The sequence below is a fragment of the Pipistrellus hanaki genome (assembly GCF_964339955.1).
Source record: "Pipistrellus hanaki genome assembly, chromosome: 19".
NCBI lineage: Eukaryota > Metazoa > Chordata > Mammalia > Chiroptera > Vespertilionidae > Pipistrellus > Pipistrellus hanaki.
In genome coordinates this window covers 10242385-10266026 of record NC_140521.1, presented here as the reverse complement: position 1 = coordinate 10266026, position 23642 = coordinate 10242385, and the positions used below count along the sequence as shown (strand labels likewise).

The 23642-nt window shown below is 68.3% G+C and overlaps 2 protein-coding genes across 3 annotated transcripts; one reads left to right on the top strand and one right to left on the bottom strand.

Annotated features, from left to right (window-relative positions):
* Nucleotides 1-2681: 2681 nt before the first annotated feature.
* CCDC188 (coiled-coil domain containing 188) lies at nt 2682-5076 on the top strand (the record flags this gene model as incomplete). Its single annotated transcript, XM_084867626.1, has 9 exons — nt 2682-3221; nt 3371-3478; nt 3639-3743; nt 3846-3902; nt 3998-4057; nt 4177-4241; nt 4434-4482; nt 4745-4794; nt 4890-5076. 9 exons carry the CDS (start codon nt 2682-2684, stop codon nt 5074-5076), a joined length of 1221 nt encoding a protein of 406 aa, XP_084723752.1.
* A 780-nt stretch (nt 5077-5856) lies between these two features.
* Nucleotides 5857-22813, bottom strand: ZDHHC8 (zDHHC palmitoyltransferase 8). 2 transcript variants are annotated; one of them, XM_084867625.1, is made up of 11 exons: nt 22558-22813; nt 14946-15067; nt 14608-14765; nt 13836-14008; nt 13548-13650; nt 13142-13233; nt 12824-12968; nt 12540-12660; nt 12354-12463; nt 9393-10408; nt 5857-6583 (listed from the first exon to the last, which is right to left on the bottom strand). In XM_084867625.1, exons 1-11 carry the CDS (start codon nt 22659-22661, stop codon nt 6358-6360), a joined length of 2370 nt encoding a protein of 789 aa, XP_084723751.1. In that variant the 5' UTR covers nt 22662-22813; the 3' UTR covers nt 5857-6357. The 2 variants fall into 2 exon arrangements, with proteins under 2 accessions (XP_084723751.1, XP_084723750.1); XM_084867624.1 differs by lacking the exon at nt 5857-6583 and adding an exon at nt 7201-8418 and having other exon boundaries at nt 22558-22811.
* Between the last annotated feature and the right edge of the window lie 829 nt (nt 22814-23642).

Here is a 23642-nt window from a genome sequence, read left to right as displayed (position 1 = left end):
TCTCTGTAAAAAAAATCAATAAAATATATATATATTTTTTTAAAGGGGAGTGGGGGGGAGGTGTGGGTGCATCAGGCAGCTTGGAGTTTGCAGCCAGGAAGAAAGGATCCCCAGGGTCCCGGGCGGCAGAGGGAGGCTGCAGTGGGTGGGGCCAAGGCGCCGGTGTCATCCAGGAGCCCCAGGCATCTCCTCCAGCCCGCCTGAGATTGCCCCTGCTTTTGGGCCTCTCAGCTGGGCCTTTGCCCCTGGGGAGGCAGGAGGCACCCCCTTCCACACACACACACACACACCCCACCCCCAGGCTGCCTGTGATACGGCTGCTGTTCCTATGGGGACCGTGAGGACCCGTCTCCATGAGGACCGCCTCTCCCCATGGGCTGCTGGCATCTGGCGGGCCCAGGGGCACTGCACCCTCTGCACCACACAGCCGCCCAGGGCTCACGGCTCACCCCTCCCGTGGCTGCCTCACCTCCAGTTTCCCCGAAGGGGTGCTCTGAGCTGAGCCCAGCCTGACACCTGTGAGATTCTAGAAGAATGGCAAGGCCAAGGCCAGGGGAGGGCCCAGGGGCTCCTTCCTCTGTGGATGGCTGAGCAGACCCACCACCCCGGACTGGCATTTCCAAGGGCAGCTGGTGCCTGAACTTGGCTCCAGGTCCATGCTCACCTCCCACCCCGACCCCTCCCCTGCCAGAGCCTGCTGTTGAGGGCTGCAGAGGCCACCCAGGCAGGGACTCCTGGGGCCGGGCCCACATGTGCCAGCCAGTGGACGGTGCACGAGCCTCCGCCATTGGTGAGCGGCCCACACGGGGGTCCCTGCAGTGTGTCCACCGCCTGCCCGGCAAAGAGGACAGGAGAGAGGCCCCTTCGTTCCGAGGGAAGTGGAGGCTGGCTTCGCAGGGCAGCCTGGGTGTGGATGGGGCAGGGCAGGAACCAGGGGGCTGGTTAGGGGGCGGGCAGCTTGACCCCCCAACACCTCTAAGGGTGAGCGGGTGACACGTGACTGCTCCCTCAGGCACACCCGCCAAGCCTCCCGCTCCACGCCCAGAGCTAACTGCAGCCAGCAGACCTCCGCCCACCATCGGGGGCCGGCTCTCCAGGGGCCGGAGGGAGGCGCCAGCCCGCTCTCTCCTTCCTCCCTGCACAGGGGCGGGCCAGCCAGGCGCTGGAGGACAGCGTCTAATAAATAGGAAGGCCTATGAACGAATAGAAAGAATGAGCCACAGAGAGAAAAGAAAGAAGGAAGGAAACAAAAGGCCCTCTCTCCAAAAACCCACTTCCTTCCTAAAATAGAATAAGCCGCTCTGAACACAGAGGACAGGGGCTCCCAGGGAACAAAAGAGAGGCACCGTCCACGGAAACCGGATGGCTGGAATTTACAGGACCAGCAGCCAAGCCCGCTGCTCGGAAGACCACGGCCCGCCTCGCACTCCGGTGGGAAAACAACCAGCAATGGGAGGTCAGAGTGAGAAGCTCTCAGACCCCCGAGGAGCCTCCTCATCTGTCCCCCTGGGGCACACCGTTCCCAGCCAGAGCGGCGAAAACCAGGAGTTTAGTCCAGGGCTCGGCGCACCGGCCGCCTGTGGGCCATCCTTCCAGGGCCCCCCGGTGCCAATACGTTAAGGGCTTACTGGCTCCCGCGGGCGTGGAGGTCACAGTTCGATTCCCGGTCAGGGCACAGGCCCGGGTTTCGGGCTCCATCTCCCGTGTGGGGCGTGCAGGAGGCAGCCGACCAATGATTCTCTCTCATCATTGATGTTTCTCTCCTCCCTCTCTCTCTCTCTCTCTCTCCTCCCCATTCCTCTCTGAAATCAATAAAAACATTTTTTCTTTTTTATATATATATTTTATTGATTTTTTACAGAGAGAAAGGGAGAAGAATAGAGAGTTAGATCCTCCATCACACCGCGGTGTGAGGGAGGATCACACCAGACACCTCGCTTGTTGTTTGATTTTGTTTTAACCATGTGTCTGCAGTATGGTCTACGTTTAAAGAACATAGCCAAGGCAGGTGGGTAGCTGGGTGGGTTGTGGAGTGGGTAGCTGGGGGGTGGGGGGGGTAACTGGGTGGGTGGGTAGCTGGGTGGGTGGGTGGAGTGGGTAGCTGGGTGGAGGGGGGGTGGGTAGCTGGGTGGGTGGGTAACTGGGTGGATGGTGGGGTGGGTAGCTGGGTGGAGGGTGGGGTGGGTAGCTGGGTGGAGGGTAGGTGGGTAGCTGGGTGGGTGGGTAACTGGGTGGATGGTGGGGTGGGTAGCTGGGTGGAGGGTGGGGTGGGTAGCTGGGTGGGTGGGTAGCTGGGTGGGTAGTGGAGTGGGTAGCTGGGTGGAGGGTGGGGTGGGTAGCTGGGTGGGTGGGTAGCTGGGTGGGTGGTGGAGTGGGTAGCTGGGTGGGTGGTGGAGTGGGTAGCTGGGTGGAGGGAGGGATGGGTAGCTGGGTGGGTGGGTGGGGTGAGGATGCAGAGGGGTGACCGGAGGTGGGCACTTCAGGGACAGGGATACCTGGTGGGAGGGGCCCGGCCCATTGTGACCTCCCTGGCTGAGTCCGGGCCTTTGTGACCAAGGCCCTGAGGCGGCCCTGGGAGCTGTGACCCCGGGAGGGCCCCCGGGAGGGCCCTCAGTCAGAGGGCGGTAGGTCTGGCCAGGCCAGAGCCTGGACCTGGGGTCAGGAAGGGGTCATAGGGAAGCATGGAGGGACAGAAAACCCTGGGGCCCTGTGGCCACTCCCACCCCCAGTGCTCCCAACCCTCGACTTCGAGCAGCCACGGAGGCTGCCTGGAGCCGCCGCCCTGCCAGGGGTTTGTGAGGTGGCCCTGCCTGGTGCCTCTCAGCTCCACCCACTCGGTGGAGTCTTCCGGAACCTTCCCAGCCCCGGGGGCAGCGGGCTGCGGGCCCAGCGTAGGCAGTGAAGGACCCGAGGGCTTTATCGCCAGCGAAGAGGGAGAGATGCAGAGGCAGAGGCCACGGGACCCAGCGGGGGCGAGGCAAGGACCGATGGAGGCGGTAGGGCTGGAGTGGAGCTGGCCCCTGCACTCAGGAAGGGAGCAGGGCCCGTCCAGGCAGGGGGGACCCCCCAGCACGGGGCCCCGGCCCTTCCCGTGCCAGCACCTGTCCCCGGGGGCAGGGACCCCAGCCCCACCCAGGCCGGCCTCCCCCCAGCTCCAGAGCGGGCCCATGGGGCCTGCGGAGCAGTCCTTCCTACAGCTGGAGCAGGAGAACCAGAAGCTGGTGAGTGAGGCACCAGCCAGGGCCGCTCGCTCGGCACCTGTCTGTGCGGGGAGCTCACAGCTGTTCCTGGGCCTCCATGTCCCTGCGGCCCCCGCCCCAGCCCCGGCCGTGACGGGCTGCCCCACCTCTCTGCCTCCTCCTGCCCCCAGAAAAGACAGAACCAGGACCTGCGGGAGCAGCTGGGGGCCCTCCTGGGACCAGGGCAGCACTTCCTGCCCCTGTGCCCGGAGCACTCGAGCTGCACGGCCCTGACCTGGGTGAGTACCCACCTGGCAGCGGCCGGGACCCAGCAGGACTCTGGCGATGGCCAGGGCTGGCCCTGTGATACCACCGCACCCTCCACTCCGGGCCCCCAGGGGTCCCTGACCCCCCGGGGGCCGCCCACGGCCTGGAGGCTGACCCCGGGCTCTCCCGCAGCCCCGGGAGCAGGCCGGCGCCAGGCCCCTGGAGGACAGGGCCCCGCTGCAGCTGCTGCGGCGGGAGCTGTGCCGGGGCGAGGAGTCCTTCGTGCAGCAGTCCCAGGTGGGCGCCTGGGCCGGGCCGGGGTGGCGGGGGGAAGCGGGACCTTCCTGCAGCCGCCCACCGACGGCTCCGCCCACACCCCCTCCCGTGCTCCTCCCCCAGAACGAGCTGCAGCAGATCCGGCTGTCTTTCGAGAGGAAGAAGATGGCCATCACCGAGGTGCCCGCCCGGCCAGGGTGGGAGGGGCGCGGGGGGGCCCCCCTGTGGTAGGGCACCTCCTGGGGGCCTGACCTCGCCTTCCCCCCGCCCGCCAGGTGTGGGACGGTGTGGCCGAGGTACACATGGCCCTGAACAACCAGGCCACCGGGCTCCAGGTAGGTGCCCTGAGAGCCACACCTAGGGGAGGGGGCAGGCAGGAAGTGAGTGGGTGGTGAGGCAGGGCGGTGATGGGGTCAGGGGTGGGGGGCTCTTGACCCTCCCCCCTGTCCCCTAGAACCTCAAGAAGGACATCCGGGGCGTGCTGGACCAGATGGAGGACATCCAGCTGGAGATTCTGGGGTGACCTGTGCGGCCGGGGGCCGGTGGGGGGCGGGCGTGGCTCACTGAGCTGGGACGGTGCCCGCGGCGGCATCCTGTTCAGGATGGGATGCGCCAATCCCCAACCCCTCCCCGGGTCCGTGGCACCAGACCAGGGGCGGTGCCAGGCTGGCGTAGGGAGTGCCCGTGGCCCTGACGGTACGCCTCCCCCAGGGACCGCGCCCAGTGCCGCACCCAGGCCAGGAAGGACCTGTGCTTATCAGTAAGCCCCGGCCCTCCCCCAGTTTCCCACCCCGAAGGCCCTAATTGGGGAGGGGGATGGGGAGGGGGGCTGCAGTGGAAGAGGCCCAGGGTGGGCGACCCCCAGGAGCCACGGGGTCAGACTCAGCAGGGAGACACGGCTGCAGGTGCCCATCCTGGGCATGGGGGGCAGAAGCGCAGCACCCAGATCCCACAGGGAAGGGCAGGCTCTGACTAGCTCCCCCTCCCTCACACCACCCCCCCATCCCCCCGCCCGCCCGCAGAAGATGCTGCCCCAGCTGGGATGCTCCGAGGGCCTCCGAGGCCAGCTCTGGTAGGTGGTGCAGGCGTGTGCGGGCAGAGTCCGGTCCCCCCGCCCCCGGGGCCGCCCCCCGGGTGCCCCTGCCCCCTGACCGCCGCCGCCCACAGGCTGCTGGCCCTGAGGCTGCTGCTGGGGGCCCTGCTGGCCTGCACCGCCGCCTACGTGTATGTGGTGGACCCCACGCCCTTCGAGGGGCTGGTGCCGCCCCTGCTGAGCCGCGCCGCCGTCTGGAAGCTCCGGGCCCTGCTGAGCCCGTTCCTGCGCCTCGAGGTGGACGACTTCCTGCCCTTCTAGGCTGGAGGCCCAGCGGCCCCAGCGCGGAGGCGGCAGGCGGCCAGCACGGCCCCGGGCCCCAGCCGCCGCGCCCGCCCCCGCCCGCCCCGCCCGCCCACGGCGCCGCCGTGCACACCGCCCGCCGGGAGCCTCGGAGACGGGGGCGGCCGGTCTGTCCTGAGGGGCCGGGCCTGCGTGCGGCTGGACATACAGTGGTGACACACACGGCGTCTGAGCTTGTCTCCATGGAGATGGGGGGACCCTGGCTGCAGCCTGGAGCTACTCTGAAAGTAGGGGGTCCCTCAGGGTGGCACCCCACCTCGGCCGGCCTTCATGCCCCACCTGCCCGCTGGATGGCGGCCCCTCCACAGCAAGCCCCCGGTCTGCCCCCCGCACCCAGAGGCCGCTGAGCAGAAGGTGTGACCAGGAGGGTCTCCCCACGGAGTGAGGGCTGGGCATCCCCAGGGCTCTACCCTCCTCGGGGGTGGGGTTCTCAGCCTGAGCCTCCTACCTCTCACCTAACTTCAGGCCCTGCCCAGGAGACACCCCAAAGCTCCCCACACTCTCCCGGCCACCACCGCCCGCCCCACTCCTGTGCCCTCCTCAACCCAGGGTCCCTGTCCAGCCCAGCCTCCTGGACTGCCCAGGACCCAGAGGACAGGGGCGGAGCCACGTTGGTGGTGGACAGAGTGGTGGAGGTGAACACCAAGCGTTTTATTGAGGGCGTTAAGGAATTCCTCCGAGGACGATGGGAGCTCTGTGGCCTGCTCCCCCCCCCCCCCCCCCCCCGCGGGAGAGGCAGAGCCGTCGCAGAAGCAGGGAAAGGGGCCGAGCGCGCAGGTGTCCACTTCAGAGCGGAGACCGCGGGCAGGGCCAGGGCAGAGCGTGCTCCCTGGGCAGAGGCTGGGCAGGCTGGTGGCTCCGGGACATTAAGGCATCTGTGCTGGGCTCAGGGAGGGGCGAGGGCAGCGACCTGCAGGACAACCTGAGACCCGCCCACCCCCAGCCCAGCCCAGCCTTCCACAGGGGCCCGGCTTCCCGGGGAGGAAGTGGCGTCTAAGGTGCTTGGTCAGGCAGGGAGGTCAGGCGATGGTGTGACGCCCCAGGAAGGCCGTGCGGGTCCCAGCAGCTCCGGGGCCCCTGCCTGGGGGGCGTTGGACCCCCTGCGGCAGACGGGAGCTTCCTGAGGCGGCCGGGCCCCCGGTCGCGGACCACGGTGGGCGGGGGAGTCCGTCAGGGCTGGGCCCGTCGGCCCGCACCCCCAGGGCCCGTGGCCGCCGGGCCTCCCCCGGTCCCGGGTGCCTATGTGGCGTCCCGCTCGGGCCCCGCGAGGCCGGGGGACAGGCCGGGGGCCGCGGCGTGCAGGCGGCACACAGCTCCTCGGGGAAGCGGCCCCGCGGCCGGGCTCCAGGGGGCCTGCAGCAGCGGGCGGTCCTTGGGGAGGCCGAGGTGGCACAGGTGCAGGCCGGGGGGCGCCCCGGACAGGCCCCGGCGCCCCCATCCGCGGCTATAAGTGCCGATCCGCCCCCTGCGGGCCGCAGCGTCCCGTGAGAGAGAAGCAGAAAGGTGGAGGTCAGCGTGAGGCTGACAGGGGCAGGGGTCCAAGGTCTGGGGTACCCCCCCCCCGCCGCACAGGGGGCCGACCCCCGCCTCCCCATCTCTGAGCCCTGAAAAGCTGTGCATTCCCGATGCCTCCCCGCCCCCGTACCTCCCATTTAACAGGCAAAGATGGGGGGCCCAGCGAATCCAGCTGAAGGTCATGGCAACGGCCCCCACAGGGCCCCCAGCCAGCGGGGGGGCCCCATATGCACCCCCTCCTCCACCTCCTGCGAGGCCCTGGGTTCCTGGGGGGCCCCCCCGGGGGCAGCTGCAGCCCCAGCCTTTCTCCAAAAGCCCTGTTGCTGCCAGGAATGACGCAGACCCAGGGGAGCCGCACGCTCGTCAGCCAAAGACCCGTGGGCCGGCCCCCACCTCCCAGGCCTCCAGCTCCGCTTAAGTCAGCAGAAATGCCCACGCGGAACGTCAGACCCCACTCTGCCGGCCTCCACCGCTCCCGGAGCCGGGACCCCCGCCCCCCTCCAACACCCCCCAGAGCCCCCTGAGTACCAGCAACAGCCCTGGCCTTGCTCAAGGAAAGGATCGAAATGACTCTTTCTTTTTTTAATAAAATTAGAGATATATATAGATGTAGATATAAAAACATAAAACAGACACAACGCAAGCCAACGCTGCTGTGTGCTTACTCTCAGGTCCCTGGCGCCGGGCAGAGCTCTGGCCCCGCCCGCCCCCACCTCCCCGTGTGCTTCCCATGCAGGCGCTGGGCTCTGGCGCCCGACTCCGCAGGCCTCGGGGCAGAGCCGCCTCGTGTGGCAGGGGAGGGGGGGGACTCCCGGTCTCAGAGGCCCCCCGCGCCGCGTCCGGCCTGCGCCAGCTCCCACCGGCCCCCGGTGCCACCACAAGAGCATAAAGCAGAGGTTAAGGCTTCAATGACAGCGAGGTTCCCGGCAGTGGGGCGTGGGGCGTGGCATGGCAGCTCAGCGCATAGACACGGGGACACGCCCGCCGGCGGGGCGAGAGAGAGAGACGGGACACACGGAGCCAGGACCCCACCCACAGCTGGCAGTCTGTCCGTCTGTCCATCCACCTGTCCGTCAAAACCCAGAGGAGCCCTGGAAGCCGGGCGGCTGCGGGCCGGGGGCGGGCCTCCCCGCAGAAGTGACCTCGCCACCCTAGACGTCTCCCAAGGGGGTCCCTGAGAGGCAGCAGGTCAGGGTCAGCCAGGTGGTGGGTGGGCCCTCCGTCCGGGGGGGATGGCCGGGGACCCAGCCCCTCTGTCCGTTTCTGAGCCACCGTGACCCTTCTAGAAAGGGCCTGGGCGGGGGCTGGCCTGGGGGCCATCGAGGGGACATGAGTGCGGTCCACACAGATGCGTTCGGTGACCCTCAAGGCCCAGATCCTGCAGCCGGCGGCCCGGGGCCTGGCCGCACCCCGGCGAGCAGACAAGGGGGTGGACAGGAGGAGGACGAGGGACAGACGTGAGGAGGCGTGGTTCTCTCTCCTGCCGCTGCGTCCGCACCTGCCGGGCTGCCGCCTCTGTCAGGGCAGAGAGGTCGGGAGGCGGTGGGGGGCAGCCGCCGGGGGGTGGTCCAGGTCCCCGTGGCGGGCCACGGCGGGCGGGTGGCTGTCACTCCTCACACGGAGATCTCGTACGTGGTCCCGCCCACGCCGGACACCTTCTTAACGAGCGTGTGCCGGGCGGGGCTGGCGGCGGGGCCCGGGGGGCCGGCGGCGGGCCCCAGGCGGGCCAGGCCCGGGGACTGCCCGTTAAGCTTACTCGGGGGGTTCTTCAGCTGAGGGTGGTCCCTGCATCAAAGCAAACACACACACACATGCGGACGCACGGTGAACGAGGGACCGACCATGGCAGGACACAGGCCGGCAAGGCCACGGGACAGATGATGCAGACGCAGCCCTGGGCAGCCTTGCCTCTGAGCCCGGAAGGGGCCGCCCGCAAAACCAGCGGCCACACCGAGCCCAGAGCGGGAGGGCTGTGCTGTCCCAGGACAGACAGACGTCAGAATAGCTGGCACACCCCCGGGACCCTCAGTCCTCCTGCTGGCAAGAAAGACCACAGGCGTGGGGCGGCCAGGCGGACACCACCAGCCAGGCCCCTCGTCCCGCCCATCCTGATGCCCTGAGCTGGGTGGGGGCCCAGGGATACCTGTGCGGCTCCTTCCCTGTTGCCTCCTGGGAAAACGAAGGACTGCCCTCCCTCCCCGGAGCCTGCCCAGCAACGACCTCACTGCCCAGGCGTGAGGGCAGGAGGCCCACCCTTCTCCAGCCGCCATCCCTGCCTCTGCAGCTGCCACCTGCCGGGCCTGTCACACCCACAACGGGACTCCCTGCCCTGGCCTGTGCTCACGGCAGCGGGGGACGCCCTGAAGATGCTGCTATGTCCCGTGGGGGGGCCCAGGTCCCCAGCTCCGAGCAGGGAGCTGTGTGCTGCAGGGTGCGGTGCCCCAGGCTCAGCCTCCTGAACCGGGACAGAGCACCTTCTCCTGAGGAAGGAGGCCTGGGGGACCCCAGGCACAGGTCTGTGCTAGCTTTGGGGGGGGGGGGAATGTGGAGCTTTAGGCTAAGGTGCAGATCGTGCCACACCCCTGGGACATGCCAGGGTGTCCTTGGAGGGGCACACCCCCTCCGGCAGGGAAGATCCACCCCACAGGCGGCCTCAGGCCTTCGGGACACCCCACACGTGCTCAGCCAGCCGCGAGGTCCCGCCGCCAGCCGGGCGCCCGGCCCCCTGCCCGCAAGCCTGCCGCACCCCCAGCACCCACCTCTGCACGGCCAGCGAGGGCGGCGGCTCCGGGAGGTCCGAGTGGATGAAGGCAACGGCTTTGGGGCCCACGTAGGAGGGCGAGCGGGGCGTGCTGGGGGGCGGGGAGGGGGCGCCCTGGCGCAGGGGGGACCGGTGGGGGCCGCTCCCCGGCCGGGGCCCCGGGGCGTTGTTATTGGCCAGGTCCGCCTGCAGGGAGGAGGAGGAGGTCCTGGGCGCCCGGCTCCCCGCCGCTGCTGCGGCCGCCACGCTGGACAGCGAGGTCACCGACGCCTGCAGGGCGGGGTTGCGGGCGCCTCCGAAGCCGGCCACCAGGTCGTCCCGGGAGCCGTAGCGAGCGGCGGGGCCCCGGGGGCCCTCGGACAGCGCGCCGCCCGCCTGCTGCAGGCCGTAGGAGCCGGGCGCGTCGTAGACGCCCGCGTCGCCGAAGAGCGAGTCGGCCTGGGAGCGCAGCAGCCGCTCCCGCTCCTCGCGGTCCTTGCGCTCCTGGATGGAGGCCATGATGGTCCGGGACAGGTTGTCGTAGCGCACGGGCGAGGGCTCGCGGGGCCGGGGGCCCAGCACGGGGCTGAAGCTGCGGGGCGGGGGCCGCGGGGCGTCCCCGGGGTGCAGGTAGGGCGAGCGGTAGGCGGCCAGGCCGCCGGCCGTGGGGTGGGCGGGGCAGGCGCGGCCGCCGGGCGAGGCGGGGCTCAGCAGGCTGTCGTAGGACAGGCTGCCGTTGCGGTTGGGCAGGGCGTGGGGGGCGAAGACGCCGCGGTGGGGCGTGGGGGGGCCGCCCTCGGAGCGCAGGGGCTGCAGGGCCACGTGGTCCCCGCCCCGCCGGCCCGCCGCCTTGAGGCTCAGGGAGCGCAGGGCCCCGGAGAAGGTGTCCGCGGCGCCGAGCGGCGGGGAAGGCGCGTAGGGGGCGTGCAGCCCGCCCCCCGCGGCGAAGTCCGGGAGGTCCAGGCTGGGCTCCGAGGTGAAGTCCAGGCTGTGGATGCTGTCCTCCCCCAGGGTCAGGGAGTCGGGGCCCGAGACCTGCGGGGAGAGAGGGTGCACAGCGGCCACTGCCCACCCGCCGCGCCCCACCCGGTCACCCGGTCACCCGGTCCCCGGAGGCTCCGTGCCCTCACGGAGGCTGCACACTTCCTGACGTCGAGGTGGTGGCAGAGGCAACTGACAAGCTGTCCCAGAAGCTCGCCATCCCCTGGACACCCCCCCCCCCTGCCTCGTGTCCACCAGAGGAGGGCGTGGGGGGCAGGGTGAAGCAAGCAGCAGTCCCAGGGAGTATCTCCCAGGGGAGGGTGTGCACACTGCTCCAGCGTGTATTCTTGGGGTGATGGGGGGGGGGGGGGGGGGCGTGCAGGGACAGCCTCAGCAGCTGGACCTTGAGGTGACGTCCTAACCAAACAGGGACCAGGGTCCTCTCCTGAGCACCCCACCTCTGAGTGTTGGGGCAAACCAGGGCCACAACTGGCCACGACAGACACCCAGGGCAGTCAGTGTCCTGGCAGCCCGCCCTGCTCAGGGGACAGCCACACGCACGGGGTCTTAAGTGATGCGAGGCTCAGGCTGGGGACAAGAACCTGCAAAACCTCAAAGCACAGAGCCCAGCTGGCGTGTCTCCGTGGTGGAGCGTCGACTTATGAACCTATGAACCAGAAGGTCGGGGTTCAATTCCCGGGCAGGGCACATGCCTGGGTCGCGGGCTCAACCCCCAGTAGGGAGAGTGCAGAAGGCAGCCAACCAATGATTCTCTCTCCTCATTGATGTTTCTAGCTCTCTCTCCCTCTCCTTCCCTCTCTGAAATCAATTATATATATTTTTTAAAAAAGGAAAAAAAAAAAAAGCTGAAATCAGTTTGGCTCAGTGGTAGAGCGTTGGTTTGCAGACTGAAAGGTCCCAGGTTCAATTCCGGTCAAGGGCATGTACATTGGTTGCGGGCACATCCTCAGAAGGGGGTGTGCAAAAGGCAGCTGGTAGATGTTTCTCTCTCATAGACGTCTTTAGCTCTCTATCTCTCTCCTTTCTTCTCTGTAAGAAAAATCAATAAAAATATATTTATAAAAAAAAAAAAAAAAAAAGCTGAAACCGGTTTGGCTCAGTGGATAGAGCGTCGGCCTGCAGACTGAAAGGTCCCAGGTTCGATTCCAGTCAAGGGAGTGTACCTTGGTTTTGGGCACATCCCCAGTAGGGAGTGTGCAAGAGGCAGCTGATCGATAATTCTTTCTCATCGATGTTTCTAACACCCTATCCCTCTCTGTAAAAAAATCAATAAAATATAAAAAAAACAGAAGGGGCACGGGTGGGAACAAATGTGGCCTCAGGGGCCAGCCTCGGGGGGACCCCCCAGGCCCTTTGTAGGGGCCAAGGCAACCCCAAGAAGGTGCCCTCTAACGCCCAACCCTGTGCCAAGCAGGGCCACTGCACAATGGCCAGAGAGGCTCACAGTCATTGCCGAGACCAGTGGAGCCCGAGAAGAGGGGCTTTGGGGAGATGGCGGTGGGGAGGGACACGCAGGCCGAGGGGTGCCGGTCCAGCCACAGGGCTGCCTCCCAGTGGCCGGGAAGGCGGGCGCCGGCCTGGGAACGCTTGGGGAATTCCTGGGAATTCCTGGCAGCCCGGAGCAGGGCGCCGATGGCTCCTGGCGAGCAGAGTGCCGAGACTCAGGCAGACAATGTGCTCTCTCACACCATCTCGGATTCCTCCGAAGCCTTCCCGTGGGCCTCGCGGCGTGACTAACGGTGCCATTCCTGGCATCCCGGCACATGCAGCTCCCGGGGGCAGCCGCCTACCGGCCAGCAGGCAACGCCGGCCAGGACCGCTGTGCCAGCCCCGCCCACAACACCCTGCGCCGCTCCCCCCGCCGGCCCTCGCCGGGACCTCTGCAATGGGGGGCCTGCGGGCGCCCTCCGTGCCCCAGGCAGGGCCTCCCGGGGGGTGAGGCCGCCGGGGGTGGGGTCGCCGGGCCGGGCTGCCTCACCTGCTCGCCGGGTCCACAGAAAGGCGCTTTGGGGCCCGTGGGGAATGCCGGCCGGAACTTGTACATGGCGGGCGTCGGGGGGCTGGTCCTCTGAGCCGACAGGGCGCTCTCTGGGGGAGAAGGGCCGCGCACAGTCAGGCCAGGGTCCGCCCACCCCCTCCCCGCGCGTGGCCGGCCCCGCCTCACCAGCGCTGCCCGGGCGTGGGGTCTGCCGGTCCCCGCCGAACGTGCCAGCCTCCGCCTTGGGGGGCAGCGGCGGCCCCAGGTCCAGCGGCTTCTCGTCCAGCCGGTCCAGGCTGCCCTTGGACTGGGAGGGGGCAAGGTGAGGGGTGGGCGGAGGGCGGGCCTCTCTGGGGCCCCAGGACGGAGATCCTTCCGCAGAACCTGCCCAACGCCTCCGCCTTGCGTGCTTCCCGGGCCCCTCCAACCTCGCGGCCTCACCCCATCGCCTACCCACCCCGGGCCCCCACCTTGCTCCGGCCCAGGCCAGCCTTCAGCCCGTTGTCGCTAAGCTTGACCTTGAGCGGAGGCGCGCGATCCAGGAGCTCGGGCCGAAGGAAGGGCGGCTTCAGGCGCGTGGCGAGCAGTAGCCGGGGCGGCGGCTCCACCACGTACCTGCACCGGACGGACGAGAGGGGGCAGTGGCGGGGCCGGCCCGGTCTGCACGCACCCCGAGGGCAGGGCCCGCCACCCTTGCCAGGGGCAGACGTAGACCGGGCTTAGGGTCTGTGGCTGCCCACCCCGAGCCCGGCCCCCCCCCCACACCCAACACCCCGCCCAGGCCTCACCGGGGGGCCAGGGGGCTGCACAGCACGTGCTCCACGTTCCCGTAGCAGCCGCGGGTGAAGGGGTTCACGCCCCCGCGGAACTTGCCCGTCACCTGTGGACAAGGGGCCCTTCAGCCGGCGTGGCTCCCGGGGCCGGCCCGCCGTGGGCGGAGGGACCGCGGGGTGGGGTTCCTCCCGGGTGGCCGGTCAGGGTCACCCCAGCATGTCCCTGCAGGGGGCCGTGGAATTTCTGCACCCGAGTCCCCGGTGGCTGCAGCGGCCGAGCTCCGCCCACCTGGGTACGCCCGGCCACAGCCTCCCCCACCCCCACCTGCAGCCGTGCCCCGGCCCCCAGGGTCCCGGGGCAGCATCGGGGCCCCCCACCCCTGTCCCAGCACGCACCCCCTCCCGCCCGCAGGGTCGGCACCTGCTCGTTGGTCGTGCGCCCCCGCGTGACCAGCACCACGTGGAAGCCGGTGAGGCCGATGACGGGGATGAAGAACAGGCCGGCCACGCACATGACGGCCATGCTGGCCCGTTAAGGCCAACGGCCGAGGGCGGAGGAGACCCGAGCAGGTGCCCGTGGGCAGACCTCCCGCCCGCCCCCTGGGGTCCCCAGGCAGCCGCCCGCCCCCCCCCCCCCCCCCCGTGTCTCCGTTTCCCCCAGAAGCGCGCCCCCCCAGCCCACACCACCCCGCGGCCGGGCCAAGGATACGTGATGGTGGTGTGGGCGGCGCCCAGGCCCTCGGCGTGGTTCAGCACGTAGACCAGGCCGAAGGCCACGACGCCCACCATGTGGGCGCTGAGCGACAGCAGGAACAGGAAGAAGTAGCGGTAGTTGCGGCGGCCGATGCAGTTGTTGACCCAGGGGCAGTGGTGGTCGAAGTCCTGGGCGGGAGCAGCATGTCAGGGCGGCCGGGGGGCGGGGGAAGGGGGGAAGGGGGGGACGCAGGGGAGGGGATGGAGGGGATGGGGGCAGGGGGCGGGGGAAGGGGGGGTGGGATGCGGGGGGAGGGGGCGGAGGGGACGGGGGGAGGGGACGGGGGCGGGAGGTGGGGGGCCGGGGGAGCGGGGGGGACGACACGGGGGGGGGACGGAGGGGCCGGGGCCGGGGGGTGGGGAGGATGGGGGCGGGGGTAGGACGCAAGGGGGAGGGACGGGAGCAGGGGGTGGGAGGGGACGGGGGGCTGGGGGGGACGCAGGGGGAGATGGAGGGGACGTAGGGGTGGGGGATGGGGAGTGGGGGGGGACGCGGGGGCTGGGGGACGGAGGGGACGGGGGCGCGGGGTGGGGGGGATGGAGGGTGGGGGTGGGACGCGGGGGGGGACTGAGGGGACGGGGCAGGGGGGTGAGGGGGATGGGGGGCGGGGGTAGGACGCGGTGGGGGGCGGAGAGGGCGGGGGGGGGGCGGGGATGGGGGGACGGGGGGTGGGGGGGGACGGGGGGCAGGAGTGGGACTGGGGGGACGAAGGGGACGGGGCGGTCACCTCCACGCAGTTGTCGCAGACGCTGCAGTGGGAGCAGCGCGGCGGGCGGTAGAAGTGGCAGGTGGCGCACCACTTCATGCGGACCTGGATGCCCCGCACGTCCACGTTCTTGTACAGCGGCGCCCGGAAGTCGTCCTCCTTGTCCTCGTCCTCATCGGCTGCAGGTGGAGCCGAGGGCGGCGGGAGGTGACTTCCCTGGCGGGAGGGCCCCTCCCCGATCCCGGCCGCCCGACTGCCCGGCAGGAACCCCCTCCCCGAAGACTCTGCCCCACCCCGGGGGCAGCCACTCACACCCGAGTGAGAGCGACAGAGGACGGCCCGGCCCGCACAGGCCCTACCTCGGGGGAAGACGCCGGGGTCCATGAAGGTGGCCATGCTGAAGTTGGCCAGCACGAAGAGGAAGATGATGCCATTGTAGACGGGGACGGCCGGGGACAGGGCGCGCGTCAGCCACGGGCACCTGCGGGGCGCGGCAGGGTGAGGGCTGGGTCCGGCAGTGTGGCGGGCGGTGGGGAGGGGACTCGGGGGCGGAGAAGTCAGGTCTGTACACGCATGTACAGGCCTGCAAGGCCACTTGCAAGACCCCTGCCCACCTGTCCTTTGCTCAACCATCAGGCCATGCACACCGTGCATGGTGCATGACCTCCGTGTGCCAGCTCTAACCCCAGCAGGCCCCCTGGTGGCTGCTGGGAATTTAACTCACGGTCGGGAAAACGGAGGTTCCGAGAGGCCCACGGGCCTGGGGTGGCACGGCTTAGAGGAGGGGTGACCACAGCCCCCCCATGTCCTCCCACCGCCCCCAGCGTCTCTCCCGGCTCCCTGGAGGGAAATGAGCCCGCCCGGTCTATGCGCCGAGACAGGCAGAGGCCAGGGACCCGCCAGGTGGCTCAGGCCACCTCCGTCCTCACCCAGACCTGTCCCCGCCCGGCGGGGCCCCCGAGCGCGGGGCCCCTCGGGTGCCAGGAGCCCCGGTTCCCAGCCAGCGAGTGCAGCGCGGAGCTGTCCCTGCTCTTCCCTGAGGGGCCCAGCCTCCGAGTCTGGGCCGCCCGGCAGCGCCTCCTTTTCACTGGGTCACCTTCCCCTCCGCGTGACCATGCAGAACGCGGGGGGGGGGGAGACTCCAGGAAAGGACGACGCCCCCACCCCTTCGAAATCTCTCACCACTTAGCTCCAAGGCTGCCCCCTCCTCCAGGAAGCCTTCCCAGACTCCCGCTGCCCGGTAAGGGCCATGCATACCTCCCTGATGGGTGCTCTGCCATAGACAGATGGTGTATGTGTGTGTGTATGTACATGTATATATAAATATATATTATTTTTTATTTGATTTTATACAGAGAGGAAGAGAGAGGGATAGAGAGTTAGAAACATCGATGAGAGAGAATCATCGATCAGCTGCCTCTTGCACACCCCCTACTGGGGATGTCCCTGCAACCAAGGTACATGCCCTTGACCGGAATCGAACCCAGGACCTTTCAGTCCGCAGGCCGGCGCTCTATCCACTGAGCCAAACCGGTTTCGGCGACACAGACAGATTCTTCCTCGGTTCTCCTGGGGCCTAACCAGAGCCGCCCCCCCCCCCCACAGTCCCTGGGCCCCCGGCCTCTGGCCCCCGCCCCACCCAACTCCCAGCGGGTCCCTGAGTCCCCTCCCTCCGCACCCACAAAGCCCCTCCGGCCTCGGGCTCCCCGTCTCTCCCTCCCAGGGTCCCTCCGGGGGGCTGCTCCCTCCCCAGTCCCGAGGCTCCCTGCGAAGTCGGGGGGGGGGGGGGGGGACAGGGTACGGGGGATCCCCGCAGCAGCCCCGCCCCTGAGCCCTGCCCTCGCCCAGCGCGTGCCGGCCACACTGCGCACCCACGGCCCACTTGGCCGGAGGCCAGCCCGCCACCCGGCAACCACCTCCATGGCAGAGAACGCCGCTATTTTTAGTGGGAAGCGAACAGCTATTTAAAGCCTGCCTGCCCACAGCAGCACGCCTGGCACCGGAGCCCGAGCGCCCGGCCCCGAATCCAGGAAGGACCCGCCGTGGGGGGGATGCTCAGCCGGAGACGGGGTTCCCTCCGCCAGGAGGGCCCCCCTCTGCCACCCCTCTCCCGGGCGGCCCAGAGCACCCCCCGACAGATGCCTTCCCTACCGTCCACACCCCCACCCCTGCCTGCGGAGGCCCAGCACACAGACGGTGCTCCGTGCGACCCAATCCCACTCAGCGCCACAGCCGTGGGCCCCTGGGGCCTGGTCTGCCAGCAAGGCGGGGGCGGGGCCCAGGCCCAATGCCAGCGGGGTGGCCTTTTCACGCACGCCCGGCGCCCACGGAGAAGGGGAGCGCTGTGGACCCCAAACGGGGGGAGCGGGGGGTTTGAACCAGGTCCCCGTGGCAGCGTCTGGGAAGGGCTGGCCACGTCATCTCTGCCAAAATGAAAATGTTCCGCTTGTTTAAAAAGTATGAAGAGTTGGAGGGGTGGGGGATTGCCATGGGGGGGAGGGAGGGGGGAGTTGAGGACAGTCAGTCTGCGGACTGAAAGGTGCCTGGTTCGATTCCGGTCAAGGGCATGGACCTTGGTTGCGGGCACATCCCCAGTAGGGGGTGTACAACAGGCAGCTGATCCATGACTCTCTCGCATCGATGTTTCTAACTCTCTATCCCTCTCTCTTCCTCTCTGTGAAAAATCAATAAAATATATTTTAAAAAGAAAAAAAGTATGAAGAGTTTCAAGACAAGTGGAAGCATTAGAGCCACTACGGGCCCTCCTGCACCTGAGCAGCCCGAGGCCGGCGGGGCAGCCTGGTCTGCGGAAGGAAGAGGCCGAGGGAGCCCAGGATGCACCGGGGCGGCTGAGGCCGGGAGCTGGGTGGACAGGGCGTGCGGCAGGAAGGTGGGCCCTGAGGGCAGGGCACGTGGGGGAGACTGGAGAGCGAGCCCGCCCACCACTGTGTCCGGGTTTGGCTGATGAACACCCCAGACCCAGTGGCCGCCCTCCGGCTGTCGGAGATGTGGGGTGCTTCTCGCCTGTCCTTCCCATTTAAAAATATATATATATATATTTTATTGATTTTTTACAGAGAGGAAGGAAGAGAGATAGAGAGCTAGAAACATCGACGAGAGAGTAACACCGATCAGCTGCCTCCTGCACACCTCCCACCGGGAATGTGTCCGCCACCAAGGTATATGCCCTTGACCGGAATCGAACCTGGGACCTTTTCGTCCGCAGGCTGAGGCTCTATCCACTGAGCCAAACCAGCTTCAGCTCCTTCCCATTTTTCAGACAAGGAGCAGGTATCGGAGGGCTCGACACATGCCCATGGCCTTGGGGCAAGTCTGCATCAGAGCTGGGATTCAAGCCATGACACCGGCTGAACCCCGCCCCCACCCCGGGCAGCCCCCACCCCTCTGCTGACCAGAGCTCCCACTGGCCCCGGCAGTCTGTACGGCTCTGTCCTCCCTGAGCCTTGGTGAGCCCAGGCCACAGGGGCTGGACAGCGGCCCTGCCGAGAGGCCTGAGGCTGGGGGGAGGGTGTAGCTGGGCAGCACTGGGCCAGGCTGGGAAATCGGCACTGTGATGGGCCCATGCTGCCACGGAGGCGCTGGGCGGTCTGTCCACTGTGGGCACCGCCGACCCACCGCCGGGGCTGCACGCACCAGGAGGGGGCAGGCCTCGGTTGGTGCTGGGTAGGCTGGGAGGGGGGCAGGTCCTCTGACTGGGACCTGAGCCACGGCCCACTCCGCCTCCCCTCTCCATCCCCCCAGATGATTCAGACCCAAAGATCAGGCACTCCCATGCAATCCTGTCCCCGTCCCCCACCCCCGGCTCCCCCAGGGGGCCTGCACCCACCAGAAAGTGCCGTAAGGGGAGCTCAGGCTGGGCTCACGCTTAAGGGGGATGGCTCACTGGCCAAGGCTGCCCAGGCCTGGAACGCAGCCACCTCAGGAAACATGTGGGCTGAGGGGGGACGATGAACGAGCCCATGCAAACACGTGCACAGACACATGCATGTACCCAGGTGAACACGCAGGGGCAGGTGCACACACACGTGCGCAGAACATACACAGACGCACAAACGCTCCATTTGAGACATGCATGTGTGGATGCATAAGGGTGCGCTGAACAAGCATGCACAGAGACACATGTGCACACATAATTGTGCATAAAAGGCATGCATGTGTGAACACTCATGTACACGTGTTCAAGGTACATTTGTGCACACACTAGCACACCTGCATGGATACAGATACATGGCCACACAGGCACACCTGCATAATCAGACATATGCACTTGTGAACACACGTTTCTCACAAGTGCAGATGGGGCTGGGGTCAGTGACCCCAACCCCATTCAACTGACCCCAGCCAACTGACCCAGCCCCATCCAACCCGGGTTGGGCTGCCTCTTACTGCCCTTCCACACACACACACATACACACACACACCCCGGCTTCCCTGTGCTCTGGGACACGTAAACATAAGGATGTGTGAGGACACACAAGCTCCGGGCAGGACCTGACAGGCAGCTCTGCTCAGCCCACCTTGAGTCTGTCCTGGGCTCCAGGAGGGCCCCTCTGCCCACAGGGAAGTGACCCCGCCCCCGCCCAGGGGACCGTGCCCTGTAGGCTGGCCGCCCGCTGCTGGCTACAGCCAAGCTTGGGCCAGGGGAGACCAGGGGGAGGGGGAATGAGCTGAAGCCCTGAGCCCTCCTGCCTGACCAGCCCCTGCCTCTCCAGCGCTGGGGCTCACACCACTGCTCTGAGCTCCCCGCATGCCGAGGCCCCAGGTCCTGCCGAGGCCAACGGGGAGACACCACCCAAGGGCTGTGGGGGGCGATGCAGGGGCCACGTGTGCACCAAAGTTCAACGTGGACCGAAATGTTTCACTCAGGCATCTTCATTAAAACTGGGATCGTCATTACCAGTCTGTGTTCACGCACAGGGATACCCAGCACCAGAGGGTCTGTGGCCACTCTGCCCTGGTGCACCCACCCATCTATCCCTACAGAGAGGGAAACTGAGGCTCGGCGGGCCACAGGCAGCAAGTCCTGGCAAGAGGCTCATACCAAGTCCCCCCTCCCCATGCCCCTGCCAGCGGCTCTGTCCACCAGGGCCCACCACGGTCTGGCCTGGTCCTGGGCTGGCCCTCCCGCTGTCTCAGGCTGGGCCTTGCTGCCTGTCTGGGCCTCTGAGCCTGGAGAGGGCTCAGCTTCACCCTGAGAACCAGCCCCGACATCCCAGAATCAACCCACTCCCCCCCCCGCCCCCCCCCCCCCGGCCTAGGCAAGATGGCCCGGCCCAGCCCCCGGCATCGGTATCCTGCCCAGCAAGCCCAGCCCTCTGATCCTCACAGGGTCCCTGTCCTTCTGCAAAGGGGCTCTGGGAGGAGTCAGGGGCAGGGGCAAAAGCCCAGGCCCTCCCACACACCCTCCCGCCTGGCCCCGCCTGGCCCTGAGCCAGTGTGAGGAGCTTCTGGGGCGCAGGGGGACACCGCTGCCCCAGGAACCCCGGAAGGCTTCCTGGAAGAGGCGGGCCTCTGGGAACCTGCCCTACGATGTGCTCCCCATCCTCAGGGGAGGCCTCCTCCCGCCTCCTGGCATTCCCCGTGCACAGACCGTCCTAGCAACACGGCCCAGGTCTGAACGTGCCGCTGGTCCCAGCCCCTCGGCGAGCTGGCCTGGGTCCTCCAGGTGCCGGCTGCTTGCCTCGCATGACCCCAGGCACTGCTGCCTGTGTGGACCTGCCCTACAGGGGCATCTCATGTTTACCGCGTGCAGCGCGGGGGGGCCCGGGGCCCTCGGCATCCAGGGAAGTCCGAGGATCAAAGGCAGAGGAGACAGCCCTGAGGGCCTGAGGGTGGGGAGAGGGACAGGGAAGCACGTGTCTGAGTCCGGGGCAGGCCCGGGCAGACCCGGGGCAGGAGCATGGGGTCTGGGCCGATGAAAGTCCTAAGAAGGGGACCGCCTGGACCCCTGCTTGCCCAGAACTGGCAGACTGTGCCAGCATTCATGGGCCAGGCCTGACCCACAGAGCCCCTTTGCTCAGGAACCCAGCTACCAGGGCAGGGGCAGGGGCAGGCCAGGGTTCATTCGGTCCGAACAATGTGGCCTCGGGGTTGGGCTACTGGGGAGCCCAGTCCGGGGGATGAGCGAGGCTCCCTTCACTAGGTGGTCACTCCGCCTGGACCCCGACCAGTGCCCCCGGGTCCCCATCCTGCCCCAGGGACACACAGCCACACACAGGGTACCCCAAAGGAACCCTGCACCTCCTCCTAGCAGGACGTCCCTGAATCCAGACCCCATCTGTGAGCACAGAGGGAGGCTGGCATGGGGCAGGGTGCAGAGGCTGCAGTGGCCTTGGAGCCCACTGCCTCGGGGAGGGTCAGGTCCCCAGGACAGGGAGCAAGAGCCCTCTGAGGTCACAACCTCAGGACAGGCATCCTTCGGCAAGGCCAGGGGAGTCCACAGAAAGAGACAGGGGCCCTCTGGGGTTAGGTCCATTTCAATGTCTTTTTAAATGTATTTTTTTTTTTCTTTCCCTGCATTTCACAAGTTCTCCATAGAGAGCAGGTATGACTTTGAAAGTTGGGAGGGAAAAAAAAATAGCTGAAGTGAACGTAGGAAATGAGAACCTGAGATGGTCAAGCAGAGACACCCCCCCTCCCCTCGAACCTTCCACCCTGACCCCAGAGCCAGGACGCGCGGGGCCCCACCCCTGCAGGAGCCCCAGAAGGACCCGCCGCCGCCCCCCTCCCCGCCCCGCTCTTCCGGTGCCTGCTGCCCACCTGCCCCTCTCCTCTCTGCCCCGCAGCCAGCAGCTTCTGAGTGACAAGAATCCGCCTGCTCACCGAAGCCAGAAATAAGCCCGTCCACACACCACCCGGGCCTTTTTTAAACAGGCTCCCGGCAGCCTGTGGCACCTACCCAGCGCCGGAGTCCAGGTAGAGGGCTCGCCCGCCTCCACCGACACCCGGCGCAGCCTCGGCGAGCGCCAGGCAGCCAGCAAGCCACGCTGCTCATGTGAAGGGTGCCAGGCCGGCCCCTGCCCACCCTGCCCCAGGTGCACTCTCTCTCGGGGCGGAGGGGGGCTGACCTGCCTCTGAACAGAGGTCCCCCGGCTTCAGGTCCCCAGGCTGCTTCGGTCCCCAGAGCTGTGTCTAAACCTGGGACAAGCGGAAGGGGGTGGTCACGGACCTTCATGGCTGAAGTCTGAAGCCCCCAATCCCCCCTTGTGCCAGAGGAGACCTGGGGGTGGGGGAGTGTTATGATTGTGAGGACGGAGCTGACCTGTGAGCCAGCCTGTGTCTAAAGCTGCCAAAGCCCAGCGCCCAGCCTGCCCTCTGCCTCAAGGGCTCCAAAGCCCGCCGGGGCCAGTGTCCCCGGGTGTGGCCTGGCCCGGGCCCTCCAGCTGCAATCACTGGGCTTTCCCGTGAAGGTCAGGGAAGGGAGGAGGGGACTGCCACGCCGGTGTCACCGGGGCCGTGGGGGCAGGCACGTGGCAGAGGGGCTAGAGACCACACCTCCTCACGAGCAACTTGGCTCCGGCCCCCGGCCAGACAGCCAGGAGAGGGGACCCTCAGAGGCGTCCCCAGCTCCTTGCAGGAAGGGCTGGTGGCTCTGGGCAGCCCACGTCCCCTCCTGAAGCCTGCGGGGAGGGGACGGCTGCAGCCACACCCTGGGCAGCCGCTGCCCACACTCTCCTGTCCAGGCCCAGGGGGCTCACGCCCGGGGCCTGCCTGGCACACTCCTTAGGTGCCCCCTAGGCACTGGTGTCCCCCCCACACACACACAGGACTCACCTTTCCCTGGTGCCCAGGACAGGCATCTCCACGGCCTCAGCCCAGGGTGGGGGCTCCCGCTGCCCAGAGCCCTGGGTGCCAGCCCTGTCCTGCCCAGCCCCCTGTGCCCGGTCCCTGCGCCCGGTCCCTGCCACCCCTCCTGGCCGGGCCGCGGCCCCTGCGCCCCGGCGGACTCACGTGAACACGAAGAACAGGGTGCTGGAGCCGATGAGCAGCGCGGCGGCGGTGGCCACGGGGATGTACTTGGCGGGTTTGAGGCGCGTCCCGGGGCTGCGGGGCATCCTGGGCGCCGCGCCGCCGCATCCCTCCCCGGGGCCTGGCGGGCGGGGCCGGCGGGGTCGTGCCGGGGTCGGCGGGGCGGGTTGGACGCGGCGCAGGACCCGCGGCGGCAGCGGCGGCGGCGGCGGCGGCGGCGGCGGAGGAGGAGGAGGAAATCCCACCCCCGGGGCGGGGCGGCGGCGGCGGCGCACTGATGTCAGCGCGCCCCTTAAGGTGGACCGGGCGGCGGGGGGCGCGGCGCGGGGCGGGGCCCCAGGACCGGGAGGACGCCCCGCCCCACCGCCACGCCCTCTGGAGGATGCTGGCTGGGGGAGCCGCCTCCAAAGCCTGGGACTCCCCACAAAGCCTGGGACTCCCGAGCTCCCGCTGCCCCGGGCCCTGCACCCTCAGATAGCGGGCCTCCCCTCGCCTGGGTGCCCCGGTCTAGCGAGTGCCCGTGGCTCTCTGGAGCCGCACAGCACAGCCATGGCACCCCTGCAAAGCCATGCCCACCAGCTGGACACGGTGGAGGACACCGGGCACCCTGTGTCCAGTCCGCAGACCTCTCCCTAAGCAGCCCGGAGCAGCGTGTCCCTGCGGGCAGGCGGGTGCCCCTGCTCAGTGCCATGCTCCATAGCGCCAGGCCCGTCTCATCGGGAACCCCCCCCCCACCCCCCCCCCACCACGAGGGGGTCAGTGGCGACCCAGCACGGGCACTGTGGTTGTGTATCTCCTCCTTCCCTCGGCTCAGCCCTCGGGCCACTTGGCCGGAGGAAGTCCGCTAGCGGACAGGACAGCCTAAGGGCAGGGGGAGTTGGTCCGGGGCCTCTCCAGGCCCAAGCTGCAGGCTGGGAGTGTGGGTGGGTCAAAGGCCCGGGGCCAGGCGAGTCCCTCGGCCTCCCGGGGCAGGGTGGGGTGCCCCTCTGGAAGCCCCGGGCACTCTGCCCCTGCTTGGGATAGGCCCGTGGTCAGGCCCGCCTCCGGCAGGAAATCCCCCCGCCCCT